Source organism: Alligator mississippiensis, chromosome 9 (assembly GCF_030867095.1).
Source record: "Alligator mississippiensis isolate rAllMis1 chromosome 9, rAllMis1, whole genome shotgun sequence".
Classification (NCBI taxonomy): Eukaryota; Metazoa; Chordata; order Crocodylia; family Alligatoridae; genus Alligator; species Alligator mississippiensis.
In genome coordinates, this window is record NC_081832.1 from 14,423,990 (window position 1) to 14,451,850 (window position 27,861).

The 27,861-nt window shown below is 44.2% G+C and overlaps 1 protein-coding gene across 2 annotated transcripts in view; it reads left to right on the top strand.

Moving 5' to 3' along the window:
* PREX1 (phosphatidylinositol-3,4,5-trisphosphate dependent Rac exchange factor 1) overlaps positions 1-27,861 on the top strand; it is a 229,901-nt gene that overhangs the window by 69,358 nt on the left and 132,682 nt on the right. For both annotated transcript variants that reach the window (XM_019484535.2, XM_014609519.3), the window contains exon 2: positions 23,433-23,504. In XM_019484535.2, the coding sequence (XP_019340080.1) occupies positions 23,433-23,504 (72 nt within the window). The remainder of the gene's footprint in view (positions 1-23,432; positions 23,505-27,861) is intronic.

The following is a 27,861-nucleotide window of genomic DNA, read 5'->3' on the forward strand; positions in this document are numbered from 1 at the left end:
GCCTGTAATGCACATTAAATTAAGCTAATGCGCATTAACGCATCTCGTGTAGGCGTGCCCAGATTGTTTTTTCAAGGATTGGTTCAGCATCTTCAGGGCTTCACTTAGCTTTCTAGGTTTTGTACTTCTTTTCTCTCCTCTCAGGGATCCACAGCTTCTTTATCAAACACCCTGACTGGATAATCTATATCTAGTTGAGCCCATGCCCATGGCCTTTAAACAGAAACTAAGGAGCAGCGTACATCAGGGACTTATTCTAGAGATGGCTGTTGTTGACCAACCATTGGTAAAGCCAAACCTGTGTATATTTTTATTATAGGCGAACCAAAGCCACCATTTGTAACCGTACAGCTTACAAAAGCAAGGAAATTGCACCAGCCCAGACTGAGGCTTACTACCACTGGCATACTTGGGTGGAACCAAGCTGATGTCTGGTGCCTGCCCACTTGTGGTTATAACAGAAGGCAATACCACTGTAGATAACGCTTTAATTATACCTCCAAACCTTCTCTATATTTAAATGAGAGAGACAGGACTTTTTGACCCTTTGTATACTGGCACACAGCTCACACAGGGATAAAATTCCAAATTCTTTCCAAATTCCAAAAGGCCATTATATATCATCACCACACAGTGAACATTGGCTGTGGGAGAGAATAAGGAAGAAGCCAGAAACTCTCTTATATACGTAGGGAGAAAGCCCCCAGTAACTAAGAGAATTTGTCATAAATTCTGGAAAATTCCCACCTTGTTTGTGAAACCACTAAACTGCTCTTTAAAAAAATAATTTAAAAAACAAAGAGGCTGCCCCCTTTCACAGCAGCCCGTGCAGAGCTGAACTGAAGGAAACTCATGCTGTGTTGTAGTGAATAGGGAATGTTGTACACAGAAGGCTGTTTTCAAGCAAGTTTCCTGAGTGATTTTGTAGGCATAACATAAATTCCCCAAGCTCCCCTCCACGCTCTATACTTATGTCACACAATTAACACTTTTTTTATCCACACACCAGCCGTGGGTTTTAGCCGCAGGATTTTCACTAAGCCTCTCAGTTTACAGCACAGCCTAAAGGTGAGTCCTCAGGACAGTAACCTAGCACAGGAAACCCTCATTCCTGCATCCCAGCAGCCCTTCCCTTTACTGGTTGGCCAAATCATTTAACTTTATCTATGCTAGGATTTAAAGGTGTGATGTTGTCTAATTAACACCTTCTAAGACTTTAGTTAAGACTTCCCTCCCACCCCCAGGCTTCAGCATAACTAGTTTAACATGTTCTACATTTGAATTGCTTTGTCTTGACTAGGGTGTTAGAAGGCCTAAGAAGAACTAATCCCATCTAGCATCACTTCCTTTAAGTTGACAGTGCCTTAGATCTGTGCCTGGATGCCACATTGCTTGAAGTAGGTTGAAATAGGAGAGAGGGCTCTTACCATGCCAGACAACAGGGAGAGGGAGGTTGAGAAGAGGAAAGGGGAACTGTTGCTGCTTTTAGCAGAAGAGAGAGAGCTGTAGCCAGCATTCACTCCTTTTTGCTTTGATCTCCATCTAGTTATGCAGAAATTGCATTGAAACACGGTTGCTTAACTTGGTACCTATGGCTTAGTGTAGAAAGGGCTTTAACGTTCTTAGTACCTTGTCCAGAAAAAAAAAGAAATGAGGACAGTTTATATTAATCTAGTGCTAGAAATGTCTTTCTAAACACTCTCACAGATCTCGAAACAGCCTTCAGTATCCCTTTGGTGTGACAGTCACTGGAGTGCAGCGACTCCATAGTCTGTTTTCTGGCCTCCAGGCAAAACTCCGTTGGGTGTGAACCAAGCAAGGAAAAAATCTCTTGTTCATTAGTCCAGGGAAACCCCATTTGAGGTTGGTTATGAGTGATCTGATTAATAAACTGCCTGCTGAGCCAGATGTTGCCTTGCTGCTAGACTCTGGATATGCTAAGCGCTGAGCCTAGTCAATGGCTGAAAATGAGAAGTAGTGTCTTTGTTTCCCTGTGGGCATAATTGAAGAACTTAAAAATGGCTCATATGCCCTTCTGCGCTAAACTTCCTCTCTGCTCTGCTCATTTAGTTGCATCCCATATCACATTGTGAGCAGCACCGATATTATAATTATTGTTGGCTGCAGAAATGTGGAACAGGCATGCATCCTTACTGTACAACTACCATTTCTAGTCTACCTTGTCTTTGGAATGGTTGCTTTGAAAATGATTTCCCTGGCCTAACTATTTGTATTGTGGTGCGACTGGGGTGGGGTGAGGGGTGGGACTGGATGTAAAAAGAAGAAACCATTGCGCTAGGTGTTATGCAGACGCATACCCAGAGGACTCTGTCTAATCTGTTTGGTGTGCTTCCTGCATTCCCGGCATTATGGCAAAGTCCTGTTTGATTCAAGGGGTCTTGTCAGTACAGCTGGTGCGGAGCACGTCCGGCATGCTGTTCCTGCTCTCATACCGTACAGAATGGTCCAAAGAAAAATACAGTAAAGATGTCACCTATTCATTTTTGTAGGTTTTTAAGAGTAATTCTTATTTTCATAAAACCCTATTGTTTTCATCCACCGCATGTTTGATAAGGGATTTTCAAAAAAGATGCAGTGGGGAAACAGCACTTTGGTTTTCATAACCAGAAGCTGGAGGCCTGCATGCATTTTTGCATGTACATTTTTGCCCTTATATTAGCCTTCACAGTTACCCTGGGTGGACACACAAATTGGACTTCTTGTGAACAGTCAACTACTTAGCCACAACAACGCTGCAAATACACCTACAAAAGTAGAAGCTATTTCTTACAAAGCAGTACCTCACACTTAAAAGTTAGCTTTTCTTTTTCAATTAAAATTGGTTACTGTTTTAATATACAACACTGTTTTAAAACTGGCATTTATTTAACTGGCAGGACTTGAAAATCCAGTTTTATTTATGTAGGGAATTCCGAGCATCTCAATGGATGCACCACAAGTCACCAGCAACTTGAGACTGTTGCTTTTATTAAATTCTGGGGTATTTTTCCACTCTAAATATTTTATTACAAATAAAAGCGCTGCTCTATGTGAGCCCTCTGTGACTGGCACTCAGCTGAATTCACAGATGCGGTTAGGACTCTTGCAAAAGCTAAATTCAATCCAGTACATAAACTTGGCGGGTGAAGTGTTAAATAAGCTATTTGCCTTGGCCTTGGAGAGCAGTAGGAGACCTGGGGTTTGGCAGCACGTTCAGAAGTTTGTTCTGTGGGCTGGTAGAGAAGGGGCATGTGGGGAATGCAGTGCAGGCAGCCCCCGGGGTGGTGGAGGATGCCATTAGACTTGGATGGAGACCGCCTGCGCTGACAGATAGGCTGAATAGCAAGGGTGTCAGCTCCAAAGGGAACTCCTTGTGTGCATTTCTTGGCCAGAAATTAGGTGCTACTATTCAAGAGCTAATGAAAGGACAGCTGAGGGGGAAAAAGGGAGAGGAGAAAATGGCAGCCTGAATGAAAGAGCTTCTAAATACAGCCAGTCAGTGCACTGGCACGTAGACTGCATGTTCAATGTGCTTTTCTTAGCCCAGGCAATTCTTAAGACTGGATGTCTTTGGGGACCAAAGCCAGGGATCATCTAGGGTGGTCAAATAGTGGGTGTTCAGAGTATTTGCTCTAATTTCCAGAGGGTTGCCTTAGCGGTAGGTGTCTTGAATTGCTGATACAAGAACTGTTCATAACACAGGTATGGATGAAGCCTGCACCATTGCTGCAAGGAGGCCATTTCTTCTGCTGAAGAAACTGTTAAAAAGAGAAGGGATCTTTTGCTGAGCATGCAGGACCTGATTTGTACCTCGTTGTGATGTAATACAGTCAACTTTAAAGGAAGGCTAGAAAAGATATTGTACATCACTGGCGTGAGAGGCATCAAATCTGGTCCTCCGGCTTCAGTGAAGTATTTTTGGGCAGGTTTCAGAACAATGTAAATATGGACAACGAGCTTCTCTGGGAGTTGTGGGGAGAAGTCTCTTTGAAATGGAGGGGATGGAAGCACCCCCTTAGAGCTGGACAATTTTACTTTCAGCTAATAGTAGAGTCACCCCAAAATTACTTTTGTGGCAGGGGGATGCTATTCATGAATTCAAATCAAAATCCATTTCAGTGGTTTTAACTGAAAAAACCTTTAAAAATTGGACATTTTCTAAATAGAACATTTTGGTTTGATTTTTGTTTTTGCTTATGATCAAAAAAGATAGTCAAAATGATTATGGCCAGCTCCTTTGTGTCACTTCATAACTTGGTAAAGAAAGTGCTCACAGATATCTCAGTAGCGCTTACTCTTTAGTGTACATAATTGTTAGAAAAGTATTTGAATATACATTCACTTCAGGGGCATTTCCCACGTGGCTCAGGCTTTGTGTTATCTATATGCACACAGCACGGGGCTTTTGAGCCCTGGGCAGTAGACAGGTGAGCTCTTCACATAGTCTGTGTAATGGCAAATGGAATCCAAAATATCCTGATAGAGTCCAAGGGCACATCTAATTTGCCCTCATAAATGTTTAAAACTAGTCTGAAGCCACAGGAATACTGGGGAGGGCGACACACTTGCTGGAGCCATTCAGTTCAGGGTACACTAGCAAGCTTCTCTCCTCCTCAACTTCCCCTTTATGTATAAAATATAATGGTCTGATTCTTTGCCCTGATTCAGAGGAAGCTGGTGTTGGAGGCTGTGTGTGATATGATTGTGTTCTGTGAGAACATGTGTGCAGAGAAGAAATGCCACAATGAGAATAAGCTTTTCTTTAATCTGTCAAGACAAAAAAAATGTGCAGTAGAAGGAACTATGAAACCCAGCTCTCTGGCCGGCTCTGGGGAGTGGGACAGGAAATATATTTAGATTACATTCTTGTCTGTGGTGACTAAAGCGCTCTGATCAGGCAAAATGACAGGATTTCCCATTTGGTTGGGAAGGCGTGGTACAGGTTCCTGTTAGCAGTGGCTACAGCAATGATTCTCAACTGGGATGCCGTGGTACCCTAGGGAGGCCTTGAGATCCTTTCAGGGGTGCTGCAGCATGCCACACAATGTTAGTTAGCGCTGTTGAGCGCACAAACATGATTCACAAGATAAATCCAAAGATTTCAAAGAAGAAGCTACAGTGTTAAAAACAATTCTGACCCGTTGTGGCCTTTTTTTAGTTCTTTGCAATAGAAAAATGATGATGATGACTCCATAGTGAATAAAGAGTGAAAACTTAGAACTAGCATTTTCCAAGGGGTGCTGTGAGTCTAAAAGGTAGAAAACCACTGGGCTACAGTGCAGATTGTGGATCTGGGTAGGCACCTTAAATTGTAGACACGTTTCTGAACAGGTCAGATTTCTTAAACCTGTAAGACTGGGCAGGAAATCTCACAAGGAGTAGCTCCCATGAGATTTCCAACGTGCTCTATGGGCTGGAGTTACTTCTAGCCCTGCTTGTCTCTCAGCATGCGTGTCTTGTTCTTTGTCCGGAAACAAGGAGGGCCTGTGAAAAGGAAAGAGTCCATCACCTCTTACAGAAAGATGTTCACAGTCCCAAGATTCATGGTTTTGTTTGGATTTTGGGGATATCTTGCTTATTCTTGGAACATTTTTATCTTGCCTGTCTGTCCAGTTTAATCTTCACTGAGCACTTCTTTCAGGTGGAAGCACAGGTGCGTGGGCATCTGCCACTGTGCTCAGGGACCTTGCGCCCAGTGTGACAAAAAGGGTGTGAACGTTTGTGACAGCTGTGTCTCCCTGCATCCCAGTGGCTAAACTGTTCTCCTTTTGATGAGATCATAGGCAATGCTGCCTTGTGCTTAGTAAGGAATGCAGCTACTGTACTTGCGTCAGGCGGCTTTTCATCAGCTGCACTGTTTGTTCTTGCTAATGACTTGTGACGTAAAACTTACTTGTGAGGCTCATTCTTCTAATTCCCCTTTGAAACCTGCATGTAAGGAAGTTTATTTGGCCAGATTTTGAAAGGTGCAGTTCAGCCTATGGTCTGTCTTACAAGGTCCGGGATCTGCATGCACAATCCCTCTGCTGCCAGGTATACTCTGGGAGTTGCATGCATGAGGAATACACCTTTGAAAAGAGCCCTTTTTTTCTATAAAGAGATAACGCTTCTTTTAAAAAAATCCTTGAAACACCACTTATATTGACAGTTGAGTTTTAGTCACCACAGAAGCATGTCCTTGTTCATATTCTTTGGAAATGAAAATAGAGGCCAGGAGTGAAATCCAGGCTCTATGAAAGCTAATGGCAAAAATCCTATTGACTTCAGTGGGGCCAGGATTTTGTTCTGGGTTTACTGGCATGAATGGTGTGACAAAGCAGCAGTCTTTGAAGAAGGGAAAGGGCATGGATAACTCCCATAAGGTTTTCACATTATTTTGAGATGAAGGTGTATTTTGCTGGTCTCATCACCAGCCAGAAAATCAGAAACTTCTTGTCTGCTTCTGACTCCATGTGGGCTGTGAGTAAGGCATTAAGCTCCCTGCAGCTCTTTCCTCATCTACAAAATGCAGATAAACATACTTCCTTCAGAGGAGTGTTGTAGGGCTGACTAAAGTCAATATTTGTAAAGCACTTCATTATGTATACCCATCCTTTGCTCCTGATTATATATCAGTGTCCCGACTATCAGAGCTTCAGGGCTGATGTTCTTTAGTGGAAAAGAAACAATTGTGAATAAATATGTAGGTAATTCCAGGTAAACATGTCTACATTCCTAGACAGAAGCAAGGTTATACAAATCAGATAAGGATATTCTGAAGTAGCTTAAAAATAACTTATTAGGGTATGTGCAGACATTCACCACACCTTGTCTACAAGCACACAGTTTACTTTAAGTTGGGGAAGAGGGGCAGGGAAAGTGGGATGAGGGACACTAGCAGGTCCATGGGGGGAGAGTTGGCAGGTCAGGGGGGGGAAGTGGGCCTGGTGGGCTATGTGTGGGGGGGGGGGGCGGGGAGGTTTGGAGGGGACTAAAAATAGCCCAAATAAAGTTGTGGGGGTAGGAAGAGCATAATCCTGGGGCTGGGGTGAACAGCTGAGCTCCAAGTATGTGCAAATGTTCACCGGATCAATTGAACCTGTTTCTGATCTAAGTTAGTTCACTTTCTCAGGTGAACTAATTTAGGCCAAGCCTGCCATTTTTTGCCCAATTTAATCTCCCTGAGTGCCTGCACGGATCTGCATTTAGATTGACTTAACTGTAGTTAGGTCAATTTAAATGTAATTTTTGCACGTACCCCTTAGGATTCTGACAGATGTACAGGCTCCTGCTCTAATTCATGGTGCTTTACATAAAGTGCCATGAGTTAGAGTGCCCCCCCTCCCCACAGGCATTTACCTGTTGAGTCGAGGGTGGGATTGAACCTGCCTGCAGCAGAGGAGCCGCTTCTTTCCCCCAGCCCTGCCCCACCTCCCCCAGCTGTCTGCAGCAATGGAGTGGGGAGGGAGGAGAGGGGAGGGGGAATGAGCTACAGGCTGGGGTTTGCCCAGCCTGAGCTGAGGGGTCTCCAATCCACATGCTCCACTCTCCAGCTCAGGCTGGGCAAACCCAAGCTCACTCCCCTGCCCCTCTGACCCCTCCCTTCCTGCAGATAGCATTGGGGGTAGGGCTGGGCTCCATCAACCCAGCCCCAATTGCATGACAAATTGACCGTAGGGAACAGAAGTTCCTTAAGGTGCTCCAAAGTGGAGCGCCTTCATCTGATTCCTCATTTGATAAGAGTTAATTTGTCATGTGATCAGCCACTTTTGAAGCGCTCTGCAGCCATGCACATGTGTCATGGCATGGGTGTAGAGCACTTTCAGGGGGCCTATCACAGGGATCCAGGTTTTGCATTTCCTACAGAAAAACAGAGAAAAACCCAGATTTCCAATTTTTATCAGAGAAAACATGGATTTTTCCCTTTTAGAAGAGAAATCTGCAGATTTCCCCCTTTTGCAAAGAGCTCTGCAGGCTGGCAGGGTTCCAGCCTACAAGAGCTGTTTGCAAAAGGGGCGGGAAAGCCCCAACCTTGCCCAGAGGGGAGAGGGGGAAGGGCGGGGCCCAACACTTGCACTTACTGGAGGTTACTTCAGGCTCACTCTTCTTACTGGAGGTGAGTGGGGCTTGGAGGTTGTGGGGCAGGGCTGGGGGGTGGAAACTGGCTAGGGGCTGAGGGAGCAGTGAGGTTTGCAGCTGGCCGGCCATTCTGGCCAGGAGGGTTTGCAGCCTGCCTGCTCTCGGCCAGAGTGCTCGGCCAGCTGCAACCCCCCGCTGCTCCTGGCCAGCTGCAACCCCCCCTTCCTGGTTGGAGTGCCCAGCCGGGGAGTGCCCAAGGTGGCTCGGGGCTGAGGGAGTGGGGAGGTTTGCAGGAGGAGGGGGTGGAGTGGTTTGCAGGCTCCCCCACTCCCTCAGCCCCCAGTCAGCTTGGGCACTCTCTGGCCGGGAGTGGGGTTTGCAGCCAGACAGGCACTCCATCCGGGAGCGGGGAAACTGCAACCCCCCCCCTCCCACCGGAGTGCCTGACTAGCTGCAAACCCTGTGTCACAAACGCTGCGCTCCGCACCCTGCCACCGTCCCCCATGCCCTCCAGAGCACAGTGTATGCGACTGGTGTGGCAGGGCACAGCAAGGCCACGCATGAAAGCTGCCTGCTGCTGTAAGCTCCGTGCTGCCCTGGCCACACTTCCTCTATGTATGTGGAGGCAGTGCACACCCACCCTGCCCCCACCTCCTACACAGATCTGGGGGGCACAAGGCAGGGGCTACAGACCTGGGTCCCTGGCTCCATAGCCCTGGCAGCTGGGGGCCCTCTCCAGCAGGGCTGGGCAGAAGAGGCTGTGGGTGGGGGGCCAAGGGGCACGAGCAGGCCTGGGGGCTGTGGTGGGGAGTGAGGGACACCAACGCAGCTGCGGGGGAATGTGGAGGGCATTTCATTTTAACCACAGATTTTGGGATTTTTATCAGAGAATTTGCAGTTTTTATCAGAATTTGTGATTTTTTATCACGGAAAACCAGGATCCCTGCTGATCACACAACAAATGTAACTTCTGTCTGCACCTCTAGTGACTGGTGAAAACTGATTGCAGTACTGGGTGGGTGAGGACTGGTGATAGTAGCTGTGCCAATTATAACAAGAACAAGTGGCTGAAGGCCGCTGAAAGTTTCCAAGCCTCAATGCCAGACTGACGAGGAATGTTAAGGTTTACGTAAAGGGAGGAAAATAGAGAGCATGAAGTTGTAGAGAAAGAGAGGCTATGGAGGGCCTAGGGCTACAGGGCATGTTGACAAACAGTCTGCAGTGTTGCAGAGAGCCACCTGAGCTAGCTTTAAATGAGTCATTTTGGGTAGCAGAGGTGGTCATAGACTGCTTCCAGTGTCTGAACTAGGAATTTCTGCAAAGCTCTGCAGTCTTCAGTGTGGACAAACCCTCTGATGAAGTTTCCATGCTGGGGTGGGGAGGTGAGAAGCTTGCCATGGGGCCTGGCAGGTTGCAAAATAAATACTAAAAAGCAAATAAGACAGAAATATTTCACTGTACATTGAATTTTTTTCTGACTAGCTGTTTGACTTGGCCAAAAATATTGTGTTTAACTCCTTCTGTTCTGATTTTAGGTGAAATAAATTACAAATAAAATGCAAACAAATGGTTTGTATCTCTTCTCAAACTTCAGAATAGGGCATTGAATTTAGACACTTTTCTTCCTCAGAAAATATATGTAAGCAGTTGGCATAACCAACACATTGTGATAGAATAAATATCCAAATAAGAGTCTTGATCATGCCTTTATTGATATAAATGGCAGCAAGGTCAGGCTCCCTATTCCTTGTTTTTGGGGGATTTGGGGAGTAAATGTCCTTCTCTGGATTTGGTTTCTTTTCCATTTGCCCTGAGGTTGTTAATTCTGCAGTGGACAGGTAAATAGACATGGCCTGCTAGTTTTATGAGGTGCAAGAATCTACAGCAGGGAAGTTCAACATGCATTTTGCTTTTTAAAAACCCACCCCATATTTATTAACCACAAACTGTGCAGGGCACCTTGGATGAAAGGGCAAGGAATTGATGGTATTTATTTATGTTGTTCCCAGATTCAACCAGTCATCTTGACTTGCCTTCATCATAGAAAGGCTGGGGCAGTACTGGTCCCACCATACCTATTGGCACTCTGTGGCATTCCTCCCACTTTAGCCCTATCACCAAATGACAGATTTTTGTCAAGCGTTGCCCTTCTCAGAAAATGTTGACAGGCTTCAGTGTTACGGTCTCTCTTGTTTGGCTATGAGAACGAGGATCCCAGTACGGCACAGACCATTTCTGCTACCTCCACAGAAAGCTGAGCTCCTATCACAGCCACTTAACAAAGTTTTCCTGGCAGAAAATTTTAAGTGCCAGAGACTAGGCCAATCCAACATTTCTGTTTAGTACCAGAGCTCTGGTTCCTAGCCATAAACAGGTCTTTAAAATACCCCTGAAGTTTTTATGACCTTTGGTAGAAAGCTGACGTAGATGTTTTGCCACTAAGAAAAGCTTCAGAGAAGAAATAATTATGGAGGCTGCAGTTACATCAGAAATTTTTGTTTGGATAGCCTTCTGGTTCAGAAATGTTACCTCCATACTGTAAGTCTCATAGATCCAATCCTGCACATGTGCACGTGTACACATACGTGTGTGTGTGTGTGTGCGCGCGTGCACACACGTAGAGCAGAGGGGTGGTCAGGTATAGTAAGGGACACGACACCTGCTGTATTAACCCTGATACCCCTTTTTGGAAATCAGCATCTATTTTTCTTAAATTCATAGCAACTGTTGCCTTATTCCAGCACTAGCTCTAAATGTCCAGGGTCCACATACAACCTCTGAGATTGTCAGTGTTATTTCAATAGCAAAGTTTTGCTAACAGGAAACCTGTGCCTTGATGCTGGTATCCAGGGGATGAGCTTTAATTCAAGTGCCCCCACTGCCATTTTCAAGCATGGGGGATGTCGATACAGGAGACATGGCGGCACTTTAATTAAAGCAGCTCTTGGAGTCGCTCTAATTAAAGTCTCCCCCCACCCTGCCACCCTGAAGCACGTGTAAAAGTGTCCTGAGCTACTTCTTAGACTCTTTAACCACATGACAGAGCTGAGCAAAGTGTTCTTAATGAAATATAAAACTGGGATCTTGTAACATGCTTGAAACATAACCAGGCTTGTGTCATCTAAAAGGATGAGCCTTTGAGGGATCCTGGCTTGCATGCTGGATTTTCATGGAGATTCAGTAAAATTGGCTGCAAAACTGGTAGAAATTAGCTGAATCTCACATGTTTCAATTCTCTCAGAAAATGCATCAGATCTGGAAAACTGAAATGACATGGCAAGTTTGCACAAATTGAATCTGAAGACTGGGGGTCAGATTCCTCAGAAGTGCGAAGAGCTGCAAGGTTCATTGATGTCAGTGGAGTTGCACTGATTTCCAGCAGCTGGGAATCTAGCGTCATATTTGTTTAAGCCTCTCCCTAGAAAGTGAAATTGTGAATTTCTGCTCACCTCTGAAGTAACTGTCAGGTGGTCCGCAGACCCACAGGCTAATATCTACAAGAACAGCTGAACCCTTCTTGTGCCTTGCGTGGGATTTCCTTTGGCTTGTTCATTTGTTTCTCTTCATCAGATATAATCATAAAATGTTGTAGAAACAGCAAGAGTGTTGTCCTAGCCCCACTAGAATCTATGTTAAAACTTCCAAACTGTTCAAAATTTCAATGAGGCTGGTTTTCACCTGGAAACTTTTCCAGCATTCACTGATAATCTTTGCTATTTAAGACAGAATCACTCAAAAGTGAAAGAGCAGAAAGATAGTTTGATAATAAAAATGTCCCCAAAATATCAGCCCTTTATCTAGGCCAAATGCCCAAAATGTTTTTGTAATCTGAAGAAGTTCCAGTGGTTTTATCTGCTTCAGTTTAACATCTGAGGAGAACATAGTACATGAAATGTGCAGTTTTCACCAGGACCCTGGAATAAAGGGGGACAGCAGAACCACTTGACAGTGGGATGACTTTGGTCGTCTTTCTTTCTCTGTTGAAGAAGGTGGGCAGCAATATTCTGCAGGAGCTGGAACTTGCAGACTAGGGACTTGGGGACGCCACTAAGGTGGAATCCGCCACAGTTGAGGCAGGAAACAGTACTGGCTAGGAGGGGAGTTTCAGTAGATGTTAATGCAGTGCGGCAAAAGTAGAAACAGGCCAATTTGCAGAAACCAGTCTTTCACTTCAAGAAGTGGTCTTGTAATTTAAACAAAAACAAACTTTCTATAAGAAAAGGATCTCTCTCTCTCTCTTTCTGGAGTGAGAGACTAGCCACACGTTATTCTCACTTCCCATTGGTCTCACCTTTCTTTGCTATAAATGCATGAATGGGTTTTGTCTGCCTTTTTGCAGAATTTAGATGTAAACATTAATATAATGGGAATGAAGGTGCAAAGCAGGTCCTTTCCTAGCTAGCTCTGTAAATAATTTTCCCCTGAGAAGTTTTACTAAATCAGGTCACAAAATTCACTTGTCCTGATTACCACTACGTGTATGCATATGACTGTACATGTAAGAGCATGTTGATTTCTCAATTTGCAGCTACAAATGAAATCCCTGCAATCTGAATATAGCGGATGCAACTACATATCCATTAACGTGCTATGGTTACTGTACATTAATCTTAGTGCCTGTGATAACAGGTACTAACTAAATGCACAGTAACTGATGGTACTGCGCGGTAGCGCCGATGCTTTTTTTTTTTGTGATACTATGTGCAGCAGACTAATTCTACTGCACATTTGCACGTTAGCACAGCTTTTGCCATGATGTGCTAATGTGCAATGTAGATATGCCTGCTAAGAGACAGTAATTGGCTCCTGAGCAGAGCAATTTTATTGCTTTCTTTAGTTGCCCTGGAAATCTGTTCTTGCACCAGCTGTGAAAAGGGTGCTGTCAAGGTAAATCAGCAGTGGTTCAAAGGGAGCGGTGACACAATCTAGACATTTTTGGCTGAGACTTTCAAGGGAACAAAATGAGATTGAGGTGCCTAATAGGGCTGTGCAAAGCTTTGGTCCCCAATTCGATTCAGCAGAGCCTTGGCCTGATTCGGTGGCCAAATCTCCAAATCCAAATCAAATCAGGAGACCTTTTAATCTCTCCAAATTGAATCAGAACCCTCCAAATCAATTCGGAGAGATTTGGAAAGTTTTGGCGATTCAGCCATAGACACAGCTTTAAATGTTTTTTCTACATACTTCAAGGTACCAGGCAGCTCATGAATGCTGTGATGCTGGGACAGATGGAGCATCCCACAGGAGTGCGGGGGCTCCCCAGCATGCTCAACAACAGACCCAGAAGTGGACCAGAAGTAGTTCTGGTCCACTTCCAGGTCTGCCACGGTATGCATGGGCTCCCCCCCCATGCCCCTCGTGTCTTGACAACTGGTGCCTCCTGGGTCTGGAGGGAGCACCCGGGGTCCCCCCGCAGCCAATAGATGAGCCAGGGCAGGGACAGGGGGGGTCCCCCATGCGCTCCCTGGCAGACCCAGAAGTGGACCGGAAATACTTCTGGACCACTTCTGGGTTGACCCCCGAGAATGCCTGTAGGACGCTCCATCCGCCCCAGCATCACAGCACTCATGAGCCGTGCCTGGTACCTCAAGATATGTAGAAAAAACATTTAAATCATGCCTAGTGCCAAATCGCTGATTCTCCAAATCAGCATCGAATCTTCAGATTTGGATTCTCTACAATTTAAGGAGGATGTGGAGAAGCTTGAGAGAGAGTGCAGAGGAGAGCCACGCGCATGATCAAAGGTCAGGAAAGCAGACCGTATGATGAGAGGCTGAGAGCCATGGGATTCTTCAGCCTGGAAAAGCGCAGGCTCGGGGGTGATCTGGTGGCCACCTATAAGTACATAAGGGGTGTGCATCAGGATCTGGGGGAACGTCTGTTCACCAGAGCGCCCCAAGGGATGACAAGGTCAAACGGTCACAAACTCCTCCATGACCGTTTCAGTCTGGACATAAGGAAGGACTTTTTTACTGTCCGAGTCCCCAAGGCCTGGAACAGACTGCCTCCAGCGGTGGTGCAAGCACCTACTCTGGACTCCTTTAAGAGTCAATTGGATGTTTATCTTGCTGGGATCCTGTGACCCCAGCTGACTTCCTGCTCTTGGGGCAGGGGGCCGGACTCGATGATCTTCCGAGGTCCCTTCCATCCCCTAACATCTATGAAATTTTATCGAATTGGGGACAGTGATCCGAATTAATCAATCAAATCACTGTCCTTGACTCGGGCTGAATCTGAATTGAATATGGCCAATTTCGTACACCCCTAGTGCTTAACTCCCTCAGGCTCTATTGAAATGATTTTGCAGACCTCTTTTGTCAACTTCAGTATTATATGCAATGGACCTACAGACAGAATGGACATTAGATATGTCAAACATGGATAGTAATACATGTGTAGTCTTTTTTAATGCAGGGTTAGTTAAGGCTTAGGATAAATGTATTGGATCTTTGGACATGTCACAAGAATGTGGATTGTATAGGCAGCAGCCACATCTCACTTCCAAAATACAGACACTATATTTGTGTGTCTGTGTGTCTGCCCCCCCCCCCCCCCCCCACACACACACAGATATATGGAACAGTGTTTTAAACAGCTGAGGTTTTGTTCATTTCCCCATATTTTGCTCAGTTCTTAATGTAATTCATCATATGTTGTCATGTTACAAAGTGGGAGCAAAAGCTGGGTCTAGGCTTAATTCATGTTTCTCTCATAGTGTTGATTTTGCAATATACATACAGTAGCTATTATTACAGTAGTTATATCACCCACCTATCTGTACAGCTAAAAAGAATTCTTGGAAGTGGTACCTCCAGTGCTTCTGGGAAATAAAGCCCTCCCTTGTGTTACCTTTGCAGCTTGTGACTGAAGATGGGCCTATCCTCTACTGCTTCACCCTGTTCCACAATGCATGAATAAGCCTTTTAAAGATGGTTATAAAGCCTTTCTTAAGGGCAGATAGTTTGTTCCGTATGTCACATTAACATCCATTTTTACGATGTGATATGGATCATGAATCCTAAAAAGTAAAGATATTGGAATGAAGAAAATAGCTTCTTAGAAAGAAAAAAGTGTGTGCACATGCATGTGTTAGCAAGAAATAACTTTTTTCTGAGTAGTTATGAGACTTGCAGACATAATAGATATCTTTATAGTTGCCTGCAAAAGATAGCGAGAGGTATATACTGAAGCCAAGGTGATTATAATTAATTCCTATCACACCATGTCCTATAAACCAAGATTATACAGGTGCTTTCTATGTTTAGAGAAAAAGTGCCCATCTGGAAACTGAATATAGAGAATTTGATCTGATACTCTGCTGAGAAGACAGCAATGCAGAGGCACCGTGCAGAAATCCAGGCAGCAGCTCAGCTGTTATAGGTTGCTTGCTTGACAAGTTGTACTGTATGTGATTTACATTTTGTTTTTTTAAATCATTTATGAGTAGTGAGCATTTCAGTTCCTCTTTGGAGGGTAGATCAAAATGTAAGTATGTATATGTGTATGTACATGGATAAATGGTCAGCAAACCATGAAACTTTGAAACCAGTATAATGAACAGGATGCCAAAATTAGGGCAGTAAAATACTCTGAGGCTATTTCCAGCCACTAAACACCTCTGTCTACCGAGCTAGTCTCTGTTCAGCTGTTTGTAGATGAAATAGTGTCACTGTAGATCTAAGCCTCCTCTTACAGCTCTGCTCTTTCTCTTAGCTGTAACTCTTCATTGTTTCACAAGGATATCAAGGAAAATACGCGCCATACATCAAATACTGCAAATAAGAATTTCTTGATAAGATTTTCAACTGACACTGTAGATATCCCTAGGTTCCTTTTTCCCTTCATCAGAAATGGCTCATTTAAAATTTATACTAGTAAGAGCTTAAATAGCAGGATTCAGGAATTCTGCAATTAACACAAGAAGGGGCATCATAACTAATAACATTAACGATAAGTTTGATCTCACACTGGTTTTACACTGGTATAATTCTGTAGATACTACAGGAATTATTCCAGCTTTGATGGTATAAACGGAACTGCACCCTTGTAAAACCTGTATGTGTCAAATCTAAATTTAGCCCAGTATCTTACATTTATACACTGGTTTGCAGCCAGAAAAATATTAGAATATTTACATTTATATTTAGAATATTTACAGACTGTATACTCATATTTACATACGAGCCACTTCACCTGTTACTAAACATCAGGTCTGTCTGGGTTGAAACTCAGTCTTTTTGTAACAGCCCAGAAAACTGGAACACGTGAGGTCTGGGGAAGTGAAGTAGAATCTCAACTCCAGCCCAGATTACTTGATACTTTACTGAATAGTGACTGTTAACAAGAGTAGGGTTTCATTAAAATTCATCATTCAGATGGTTTCCAATTTACTGAGAGAGGACTATCTGAAGGCCTGTTTTTCTTTAGGACTATACATGGAGTTGAAAAACATTAATGTGAACAAACGTCTTATATCATACTGAATTATTTGTATAGTTCCTGCCCTGTCATTGTTAAAATTATCTTGAGATCATTCATGATAGTGCTTGAGACGCCAGTTGCAAACAAGTCCTGTAATTTGCATAGCATTTATTGGCTGAAGGATGCAGGATATTCATGTTTCCTGTAATTTCTGCTGGGGTTTGGGTTATGACTTGTGTATATGGTAATATCCAAAAGAATACAAGCCTTCTGCTGAGGATCAGGGCTAGCAATTACTAAATGAACAAGGATGCACCTGCATTCAAACTTCAGATTTCAGCAAGCGTTTAGTAGAAAACATCCACATATTCCAATATATCACATCCATATATTTCAATGCATCTCCTATTCCCAAAGGCATCTAAGCAACCCCATGGAAGACAATTGAGTTATACCAGCGTAATAGCAGAGTCCCAGGAGATCCAAAGCACATTTTGTCAAACATCCAAGGGCAGTGGCAGTACTCACTGGAGCAATGAGAAAAGAGGGATCATGTATTCAAATTGTGGTTCAAATCTTTATGGGAATGATGAGTTTTACCCAATGTTGGCAGGGCCTCATTAGGGCATAGGAAGTGTCAGCCTATGATGAGGGCCCCAATGAAAGGAGTCACATGGTGAGATCGGAAGTTTAACTTTCATTTAAAATACAGTTCTGTCCCTCCTGGGTTCGCAGTGGCCTGCTTTGAGAAATGTCCATTTTCAGATCTGGTGGCTTGTTGCCCCATGTGCTATATGGTTGTTTCTGTTCTCTCTTTCATTTCTCCCTGGCTGACACACAGCTGTTTAGTCAGAAACCTATTACTATTTCTGAAGGTTTGAGGAAGTCTCCTCGTGCTGATTTGTATTTTGGGCAGGGAAGTTGAGTGTGTATCTTGTTTCAGTCTCTGCTCCATTGTGTTGGCTACAGAGTCTTCTTTCTTTGTTTTCCAGTGTCTATCCCATTTCTGGTTTCTATTTCTATCTAGCTCCCGGTCATTGATTTGAGATAATAGCCTGCATTACTTCATGTTTTTCAATGTAGACTACTTTCAGGAAACTTCTGTTTTAAGACCTACCACAATGTAGTTTGCGTATTTTATGATCTGTCCTTCCAGTAGGAACATTATTACTCCCTTGGTGAGTGTGGTTGTGAGCATCCTTTCTCTGGAAATCAGTATTGTTGAGGTCGGGGGTGATATGCTATAGGAGGGGAGTGTGATTTTTAACAAGCCTTCTTAGTGGTTTGTGTAGAAAGAGTTTTTGCTGATTTGGCTGAAATGAGCATGAGTTGCTAAATGCTCTTGTTATCTTGATTAGTAGTAGGAGTTGTCCTATTTTGCTCTGCGGCTGTTCTTCAAAAAGATCTAATCTTACCTTGCAGAAACTCCTCTGCCTTCCTTTTTCTTTCTTGCATAATAATAATATACATATTAAATTGCCCTATTAATAAAATCCCCTTCCCCACTGATTTCCTGGGCAAGAATCTTGGTGATGTGCCTTACTCGAGTATATTGTGTAGAGGAGTGGTGATAATAACTGAGCCATCGCTGCTCTGATCACCTGAAGGGACACAGGCATGGGAAGGTAGCAGTGACCTCTTCAGGAGGGCTAGAAGCATGAACCGGCCCGTTTAGGTCCTGTCTGGGCTTTCTGTAATGAAACATTTCCTGTGTCATTGTTTTACATAGGGATAAAATAGGGCTGTGTATTCCTGGACACTGTAAAGTAGCGCCCAAGGTTGAAAGTACAAGTTGTCAGTGAAATAGGACAGTCGTTCTTCCCCAGGGAGCTCACATTTTCTATTTAGCATTGTAAAGAATTATACGATTCCTGTAATTAACACTTCACACTCTTGGCTTCCATGGTAATAAAATGAGAAAGCACTGTGGCTAATTTTCACATCTCTCAAGAAAACCCCAGGATCGCTCCCTCAAGCCCATGCATCTTATCAACGCCATCAACAGACAAAGGCAGGCGTGCACCCCCTGAAATCTTATACACAATCCATGGGAGATAAGAGGCTAGAAAGATACTCCAGTGTAAAGCCATGTCCACACAGCAAAAAGGTATACTTTTACCAGGTGTCAACTGACACACTGTAACTAGACCCTAATTTATGTTTACCTTGACCTGTTGGCACTTATTAAGAGTACCTTGCCTTCTCCACACAAGATGTTTGCTACATCTTAGTTAACAGATACCAGCTAACAGATGGTAAAACACCCCCTTTTCCCAGTAGAGGAAATGTTAAAAGAGCTGTTCAAAACCCATGTCAGAAGGAATTCAACATCATTATCGATCTGGGAACAGCTCTGATTTAGAAATTCTTGCCTTAAACTGAATGTTACATTCAGGGTAAGGGTTCAGAGTTGCATAATTCACATTAACTGAATTTCAGACTGTTGGAAGAGTAGTACATTGAATGCCATGGAGCTTGAGGAGACCTTAAAAAATAAAATAAAAACAGAAACCTAGGCTTGGTGAAAAAGAAAATTTGTATATCACTTCTGTTTTCATATTTCAAGATTCTGTGCATCTGTGTGTGTCTGTGTTAGGATGGAGATGACTGTTTTTCCTATCACTATAAACAGGCATGATGCAGATTGGTGACATGGTGATATTTCACTTCTTACTTCTTAGTCTCTTTGGTAGCTCTAGGTTTGCTCGAATCCTGCAAGGCTCTGCACCTTGAGCAAACATGTATGGTGCGTGGTATATCAGACTAGCTCTGCTTTGTCTGGAAAGCCTGCAAACCTTAACGGCAACAAGTCACAGTGTGCAAATAAATATTAGGTTGATACACCCAGTAGGGCTTTAAACAAAAACAAACCCTTCATTAGCTGTTTTTCTGCAATGAGCTCTTTTCCTAGTGATTAGCATGCAAACAAACAAGAGGGGACATGGAGTTTTATACGCATGCTTTCAAGAGAAGCACGAGAAGAAGGAACTTCTATTGGTCTGGCTGGCACGATTGACTAAAAAGCTCCCATTTGCTTTGAGACACTGTTTTTGGCCTAGTGCTCTGATCTGGGCTGTACCTCGGTCTGCTGGTTTGTTGTGGGTCATGAATCTCTTTTTCTGTCATGCATGCAGAAATCCATCACTGAGCTTGGGCTGCTTTAAAAAACTCAGTTTATGTCTTCAAGGAGACCCAGGGTACGTGGGCAGATAGAATGGGAACGGTACCTAACTGTTCTGTCCATCCATCCCAGGCTTATCACTGTGGCACCCAAGCACATGACCACTGTAACCGTTGATTATAACTTTCTTACATGGTCTGAGTTAAGCTCTGATGCTTTCCCTCTGGCCTCCCATAGTTTTTTTTTTATATAATTTCTGTAAAGCGACAACAAGTCAGATTCATAGATTCATAGATTCATAGATGTTAGGGTCGGAAGGGACCTCAATAGATCATCGAGTCCGACCCCCGAGATGGGTGAGTTTTGTCTTTTATACTCAATGGGTGAAATTCCTGGTCATTCAGACGTGTCCAGTGAGTGACTTTCACAACCCTGGGCCAGCTGCCGAAAAGGTGCAGGTTCACACATTTATCAGTTCCTTATCCCTGACATCTGCTGGGAGGGCAATATGGCAGCGCGCGGCCAATCTAGGAAGTTTTTGGAGAGCACTGGAGACAACTTCCTAGTGCAAGTGTTGGAGAGACCAACTAGGGGCCATCCTCTTCTTGACCTGCTGTGCTCATAGACAAAAAGGAAGCTTACAAGAAGAGGAAGGTTGGACAGATGACTAGGGAGGAGTATAAAAGTCTTGCTCAGGCATGCAGGCATGGCCGGATGAAATCAGGAAGGCCAAAGCACAATTGGAGTTGCGGCTAGCAAGGGACATGAAGGGTAACAAGAAGGGTTTCTACAAGTATGTCAGGAACGAGAAGATCAGAGAAAGCATGGGTCCCTTACTGAATGGTGGAGGCAACGTAATGACAGAGGATGAAGAAAAGGGTAGGACGATCTAGTTGAGGATGGTCTTGCTTTGAGAAGGGGCTTGGACTGGGAGACCTCCTGAGCTCCCTTCCAACTCTCATTGTCTATGTTTCTATGATTTTATGCATCTTGTGCATTTGTTGGTGTTAAGTGCAAAAGATGTGCAGTGGTGACATCTATGCACTGCTGACACTTGAGCTTGTGCCAATAGTTGAATAGGAAGTGGTTTCAGCTGGTTGAGTTGCTTGCAGAATCGCTGTTCTGTTTAAATGATTACATCATTAAAGATTTTTATTTCAGAGGGAGGGGGATTTAAAAGCTAGGAACAAATAGTTTTGCATCCAGCTAGTTTGGATTTTTATGGTAACAGTTTGGAAAGTTGGCAACTACATTTGTCTCTTAACAACTGTCTTGTTTTGGTGGCGCTGGAAATACTGTTGTTTACACACATCAAGATGATCAGAAGGCTGGATCAGACCTGACAATCTGTTTCTAAATTTGACGCTTAGTTTTTCTCCTCATATATCTTTCCCTCTTTCTTTTCTTTCTCTCTTTGTGTCTCTGTTTTTCAGACTTGCTTCTTTTGGTGTGCCAGCTCCTTTCCCTCTTTCTCACACACATGCACACATATTAAAGTGATTTTCTCAGACAGGCATCCCAGAAAAGCTGTTTTATAAATTACCGGTAACACAGGCTCTGGTTTTTTGACTAGATGTAACAGCTAATGTGATTTGTACCTTCTGTTTACCAGATTTCTATTATTAGAAATACACATTGCTGGGACTAATATATTGGTAAATATTAGTCACCAGTGGAGCTGCTAATTGCATGGATTAATTAATTATTCCAATTGGATTTATTTTCAAACAGAGATTTGAGTCTGTATTAAAGGAAGGGAAAAATCTCCACTTATCTTATCTCTTTGGAGCTGGTGGTTTATATATGAAGGAGCAAAACATGTAAATCAGATGCCTGATTAATAGCGCTCAGCTATCATGCCCAGTATTGGAGCGGGAAGGCATCATCTCCTCCATCCCCTTTCCTGTCAATCCTAGTGCTGTTTCTCATCACACTGCACACTTTGTCTCACACAATCCTGAGGCTTCCCTGACTGCTGCCAGGAAGCTGGGCAGCATATTAACATCACAGCAGACATTGGCAAGATTACTGGTAAAGTGCCTTGGCTGCTAAGGCTGGATTTTTTTTTTTTAATAGAATGGCTCCTCAGTCACCAGGAAAAAACATTCTGCTCACTAAAATAGCCGTTCCTGAACTTTTCCATCCAGAGAGTCCACTCCAATTTCCTCATGTCTGTCTGGGTTCAAGCATCCTGTTCAACAGTAGGGGGTGATGGAGGTGACTGGGACCCCTGACACCTGTTCATGAGCCGGTGGTTAAGAATCCACCCCCCAGAACAAGTATCTGGACCTCCCCCATCCATCTTAGAGCAGTTTGCCTGTCATTCAGGCACCTTTGCATACTCTTTTCCCTTTGGCCCAGTTGTGGACCAACAATGGGTGAATCATGCTCAAGCTCTTCTATCTGAGACACCAGAGGGGAGAGGCTTTCAGTGATGAGAAGGCTGGAGGGTTGGTTCACAGCTCCTGCAAGGTTGGTCACAGCTCCATGTACTGCAGTGAGCAGTTGCCTTGCCTCAGGCAGGATCAGAAAGCAGCTGAGTTTGCTTCAGCTGACAGACACTGCTTAAAACTGTTCACCTTTTACAAGCCCTTCATTATAACACTGTAATGAGGCAGCTTTGTATTAGAAATACAAAGGAGTTGCACGCATCCCCGCTTTGTCTCAGGTGAGTACGAAAAGTCCCCCTTTTTTTTCCTGCCCACAATATTCCCCAGGGCCCAGGCCTTATGCAAGAGAAGCAAGCGTGGAAACCACTAACAAGGGCAGACCGGAAAAACCCTCTCCTGTTTTATGTCTGGGTCACTTTAATTGATCCCAGTAGATTTTGTCCTCGCTGGGCTCCAATCAGACAGCCTCCCCCACCTCCAGCAGGGGCTTGTCTCCATCTGCTGACGCCTGGGGGAGGGTAAAATTCCCTTCTCCTCACTTCAGGAGAAGCTTTTAACTCATGGCTGCTAAGCACCATGTAGAATTTAAACTTCCCATCAGCAGCGCGCTCTGCTGAATTATCGCAGCTGGATCAAGCAAACTGCCATCGCTGTCACTGCATATACAGACGGCCTCTCGCTATCAGTTGCCTGGGCCTGAGCAGGAATCTGAAGGCTAGCATTGGAGTCCCTACCCATTGGTGTCTAGTCCTGAGCTCTTTGTTGGGCTGGCTTGTAAAGTCAAAGGTGTGCAGAGTTGGGGGTGGTCTCAGCAGGAGCAGAAAGTCCCGAGATTGCTTTGCCTGAATTTTTTAATGTAGTAGAAATGAAAATGTCTCACAGGCCCTGCTTGCAGGTTTCTGTTTCCCTTAGTTCCCCAAGTGCTGAGACTAAGATTGTCTGTAACCCCAGTACTTAGCTCAGGCTTGCCTTTGCTTCAGCAGCACGAATGTACTTTGTTGTTCCTTGCACACGTTTTCGTTGACATCTCTCTTGATGGGAGCCAGGCACGTTGCATCCTAAAAACAGAACAGCTGCCTTTCAGAGGAGGGAGGAGAAACCTTCAAGAGAATAAACAAGCATCTCCTCCCTTTGGTGCTGGTGGTAACAGATATTTCAGTCAAAAAGTGTCAGCAGAGCTTCTGAGGAAAGACACTTGTTACCAGGAAAAAACCTCAGACATCTCTAAGGAAATGCCGTCTATGTACTCAAAATGCAGAGCTGATTCTAAGAGCGCAAGTAATGATTTGGTGCATGGTTCAATTCTGAGAGTCTGGAAACCCTTTGGGTTACAACACCCTCTTCATATGACTAGATGCTAACAGGAAGCCAGAAGTTTCAAGCTGTGAACTGATATCACATCAGGCTATTGGAAAATAATCCCTTTTTTTCTTTTCTTGTAGGCATTTCTGCACAGAATCAGACAGAATGCTGTGGATAAAGCCGAGAAACACATAACAGAGGAGAATGTCAAGGTACTCCTTCCAGCTTTCTCACTGCATTAGTAAAGAAAAGAATTCAGAATTGGAGGCAAGCAATCCTGGAAAATAGATTATTCATGAACATTTCAGTGAACCAGGAATTAAATAGCCATTTTTTGTTTTTAGTGACAGTTTGCTTACAGACTTTTTAGTTGAAAACAAACTTTGGATACATAGGCAGTGTCCAAATGAGTGCAGCTGTGTGGTATGTGGCATCGCAGACCCGTTTACAGCACCATACACTGCACATTCAGGTGTTTCCCATGCTGCTACCTTGGGGGGAGATTGCGGGGTTTGACCCCTGGAGATCCAGGGATCAATAAAACCTGCGCAGAAAAAAAGGGGGGTGGTGCACATGGAGGCAGCACTGTGCTGCCCCAAACTGGAGTCTGGCCAGCTGGAACCATGCTTTGGCCACTGGCGAGGCTCCAAGCTGCAGGAGTGACATGGCTGCAGCTTCCCCAGCCCCCAGATAAGGCAGCTGGGGCCAGCACAGTTGCTGGCCCTAGCCTCCCCTACCCCACCTGGGGTAACCTGCCATATGCCAAAGGGTGCATCTCACTGGTGTTCCCCCAGAGATAACTAGCAGTGGCACAAAGTGTCCTGCTGCTAGTTGTCCCCAGGGAACTAAATGTCCGCATTTGTCTGGATGTGGCCATAGACAAGTGAAATTTGTATCAGGCAGAAAAGGGAGTGGTAGTGCAACAGCCGCTGAACTAAGGCTCGTGCACAGAATTAAGTTCTGGTCCTACCTTGCTGAATTCATGAGAAGCTTTGCTGCTGACATTACAGAGCAGAGGGTCCTGCGCTAATGGAGTTATGTCAGAGCAACAGCATTCTTATCAGTGCTTGAGCAGGGTTGGCATCACCAGGGTTGTTTCTTTCATATTTTTTTAATACAATTATATATTAATATTACTATAGTACGTAGAGACCCAGGCCAGTGGTCAGGGGCCTTGTCACTAGTCACTGTACAGTCAAGTACCACTGCAATCTCTGCTCCAGAGAACGCACTCTGTACACATCAGATAAGTGAATGCGTGGAGAAAGCAAAAATGAATAGGCGCAAGTGATTTGGGAGGTGCGGGTTAGTCAAATGGGGTTTTGCAAAAAAGTAGAAGAGAGAATGTGGTTTTGGAACAGTTAGTTGCATTACAGTAAAGGTTTGTAACCCAACTAGTGTTCAGATAAAGCTTAATGGGGATCTGAATGAGATTATGTGATGTAGTGGCTTAAAATATGGAGGGACTGAGCCTGATGACTTGGTGGTCTCTTTTAGACCTATGGCAAACTCTGACTTCCACAAATTATTCACTGATCTTTTCACTACTGCCTGGAAATGATCAGGAGGCATCACAGGATAATTTGGGAGATCACATCACAGTCTCAAAATGGGAAATTTTTCCACAGGTGAAGAGGCAGCCCAAGGAAAAAGTGGTGAAATGGCTATAGGGAAGTTTACACACAGGCCATCGACACTGCAGTTCTGAACAGTGTCAAGGCAGGTCACCTAGAGTCCTTTAACAAGCACCCCAATACGAGCTAGCCTGGCCTGCCAGTTTAGTATGTGTTTCAGGGAGTAATAATCAGTGATCAACAACTACAGATCCTAACATGCTGCAAAATTCCTACACAATAAATTCAGGAGTAAAACGAGTAAACCGACACAGCTCTTTTTGCAGGAAATCATGAGCAACCAAAGGTGCCAATGAATATTATTATTGCCAGTATTATTCCTATCTCATGGAAATGTAATAATTTATGCCCATCAAATGCAACCACCAAAAGAGCATGTTGTTTTGTATGCTGATTTAAGGTATGAGTGTGTAAAGGCCTTTTGTGCTTCTCGGGGGAGGTGCTATTTTGGAGTTGGTTAATAGAGTTGGAAAGCCCAGGGTGCTTTTGTGAGAGAGAGTGGATAGGGTCCAGATTGAGAGAGTCTTTGTCATTCATGGGCATTGTTACCTTACCCAGCTTGCAATTACAGAGCTTCCCATCTGAAATGAAGAGTCAATTCCTGGTGCCTTTACATGGGATCACAGCAGTACAGCTTCCCCGACCAGCAGGAGCATTCTTTCTATCTTTCTGTTCCCATCAGAAGCAGTTACAGTGTCTTTCCTGCAGCCAGAAGTTTCCTTTCTTTCTTCCTTGTGCTGTCCACTGGCATGTTGTAGGGGCACTCTGCCCAGTTATGTTATATATCTTGAGTTACCAGGGAACTGTGAAGTAACTGGCACCAGGAGGGATGGTACTGTTGAGAGTGTACCAATGGTTTGGCAGCCTGGGGAATTGAGCCTGTTTTTTCCTCTCTCTCTTCATGCTGTGGGAATGTCTAGGGGAAAGTCAGGAGTGTTTTGACTGTCACTAGTCTAGATGGAAGAAAAAAGTGCATCTTAAAACCAGCCGGGATAATGCTTAAGTACTAGCACCACATCTTGGGCAGTCAGGTGAACCTGGGGCACTAGTGTTACATCCAGAGTGGCCATACCAAGCCCAGTGTTAAACCTGGTCTAGATAGTTTTTGTACTGGTGTAATTATTTTAATTATAATTATGCCGGTAGAACATTATGCTTCTATCAGCACAGTTCCTCATTCGGACATAGTTCCACTGATACAGAAGTGCCTTATATTGGTATAAGTTCTTCTCCTTTCCCCATGGGAGTATAGCTTTACCTTCTCCTTTCCCAATGGGAGTGTAACTTTACCAATATAAAGCACTTGTACACCAATGTAGCTGCACTCAGACTAGGGTGGGTGTACCACTATAGCTGTGATGAAATAGTTAAGTTGGCACAGCTTTTTGTGTGCCCTGCATAGTTCTAGAAAATGGCAAATGCATATCGAACAAGTGGGGAGGGTCTCTCTGCCTCCTTTAGCCTCAGATGACCTTGGCTGTCTAAGATGCTGGCTGCAGGCTGAATCCCACTGGCCAGTACAGAACAGAGTGGATTACACACTAGTTATTCCTTGGTTCAAAAATACTCCCATGAAGACCACTTCTGAAGGGCAAAGTCATGCCTGACAGCTGTTTTCCTCTTCCTTGCTAATCTCCTTCAGGCACAGCTTATGGCAGTCATGCAGACAGAGGCTAACATATAACATGAGTCACGGATGAGCAATGGAACCGTGCTCCGTTCTGCTAGGATTTGCACTGGGGATTTTCTGGAAGCAAACAAACAGCCCCCTCTGTGGAGAGAAAAATATTTCTCTGCTCCTTCTTCTTCTTTCTTCTGTTGAGTTCAAAGCCCACCAGTGCAAATCCACTGCACTGGAATGTCTGTTGGAAACCTGAAGGCATGAATCTGCAATGGGGATCATGCCGAACTACCGTGTCCCAGTGGGGTAGCCCTGAGGGCACTGCATCTCCTCGTGCAAAAGTAAAGCCTTAGCAAGACTCAGCATACTCTCTTCTGCACATCCAGCTTATTATGCTGGAGCACATAGAGTGGATAGAAGTAAGGGAGTGCCTGTTTAAATAACCTGGAGAGAGAATTGTATTGTCCAGAGAGGAAGGCTCCTTCAACCCTCAATCTTGCATATCCTTGTGAGATCCAGATATAAATTGGCCTTAATGAGGGACCAGACATCGTACCCATTAGTGGAGAAGTGGGACTTAATGTCTAGGTTTTTCTTTCCCTGAGTAGATGCACTCAGGCTGACGCAGCTCATCACAGTCAACAGGTCAAATACCGTGCATTAAACTGCAGTGTGACAGTGCACCTTGACTAGTAACACATGTTGCAGGGAGGGCTGGATGCTCTGAACCTCCTTCATTTTGCTCAGTGAATGTCAGGAAACTGGAAGCCATTTCTCTGAGGCCAAGCTCCTTGACATTATTTACTATACAAATGTGCTGTTTAATGATGGAGCAAAAACCAGGAGGCCATTTTCAGTGTGAGAAATCGATGACTTTACTGCATACCTTCCCTTTGAAACAGGCCTGGGTAAAGGAAAGGGATGAGAAAATACCATGCTCTCCAAATTGAGGTTGTGACCCCAAATAGGGTTGTGGCACTTAGTGAGTCATGAATCCTGCAAAAAGTCAGCTATAGCAGTCAGGCTTGGATCCAAAGTGAAGTTGCAAGGCTGGAAGTGGGATCATTATAGAAAAAAATTGGGAACTGCTTCTCTAGAGGCTGCCAGTGTCCATAATATAGTTGAGTCACTGTAGTCGGGACTCTTTCAGTTAGTACCGTGCTCTCTGCTGCTGTGTGCACACTTACACTTCGAAGTTTTCCTTCCTGTTTCATATGGGAAATAACTTAAACAAGCCAAATAAAAACAAAAACAATACCAGCTTGCATGTGCATTGCACCTTTTTCCTAGACAACTTTGGCTTTCTTTTTAGAC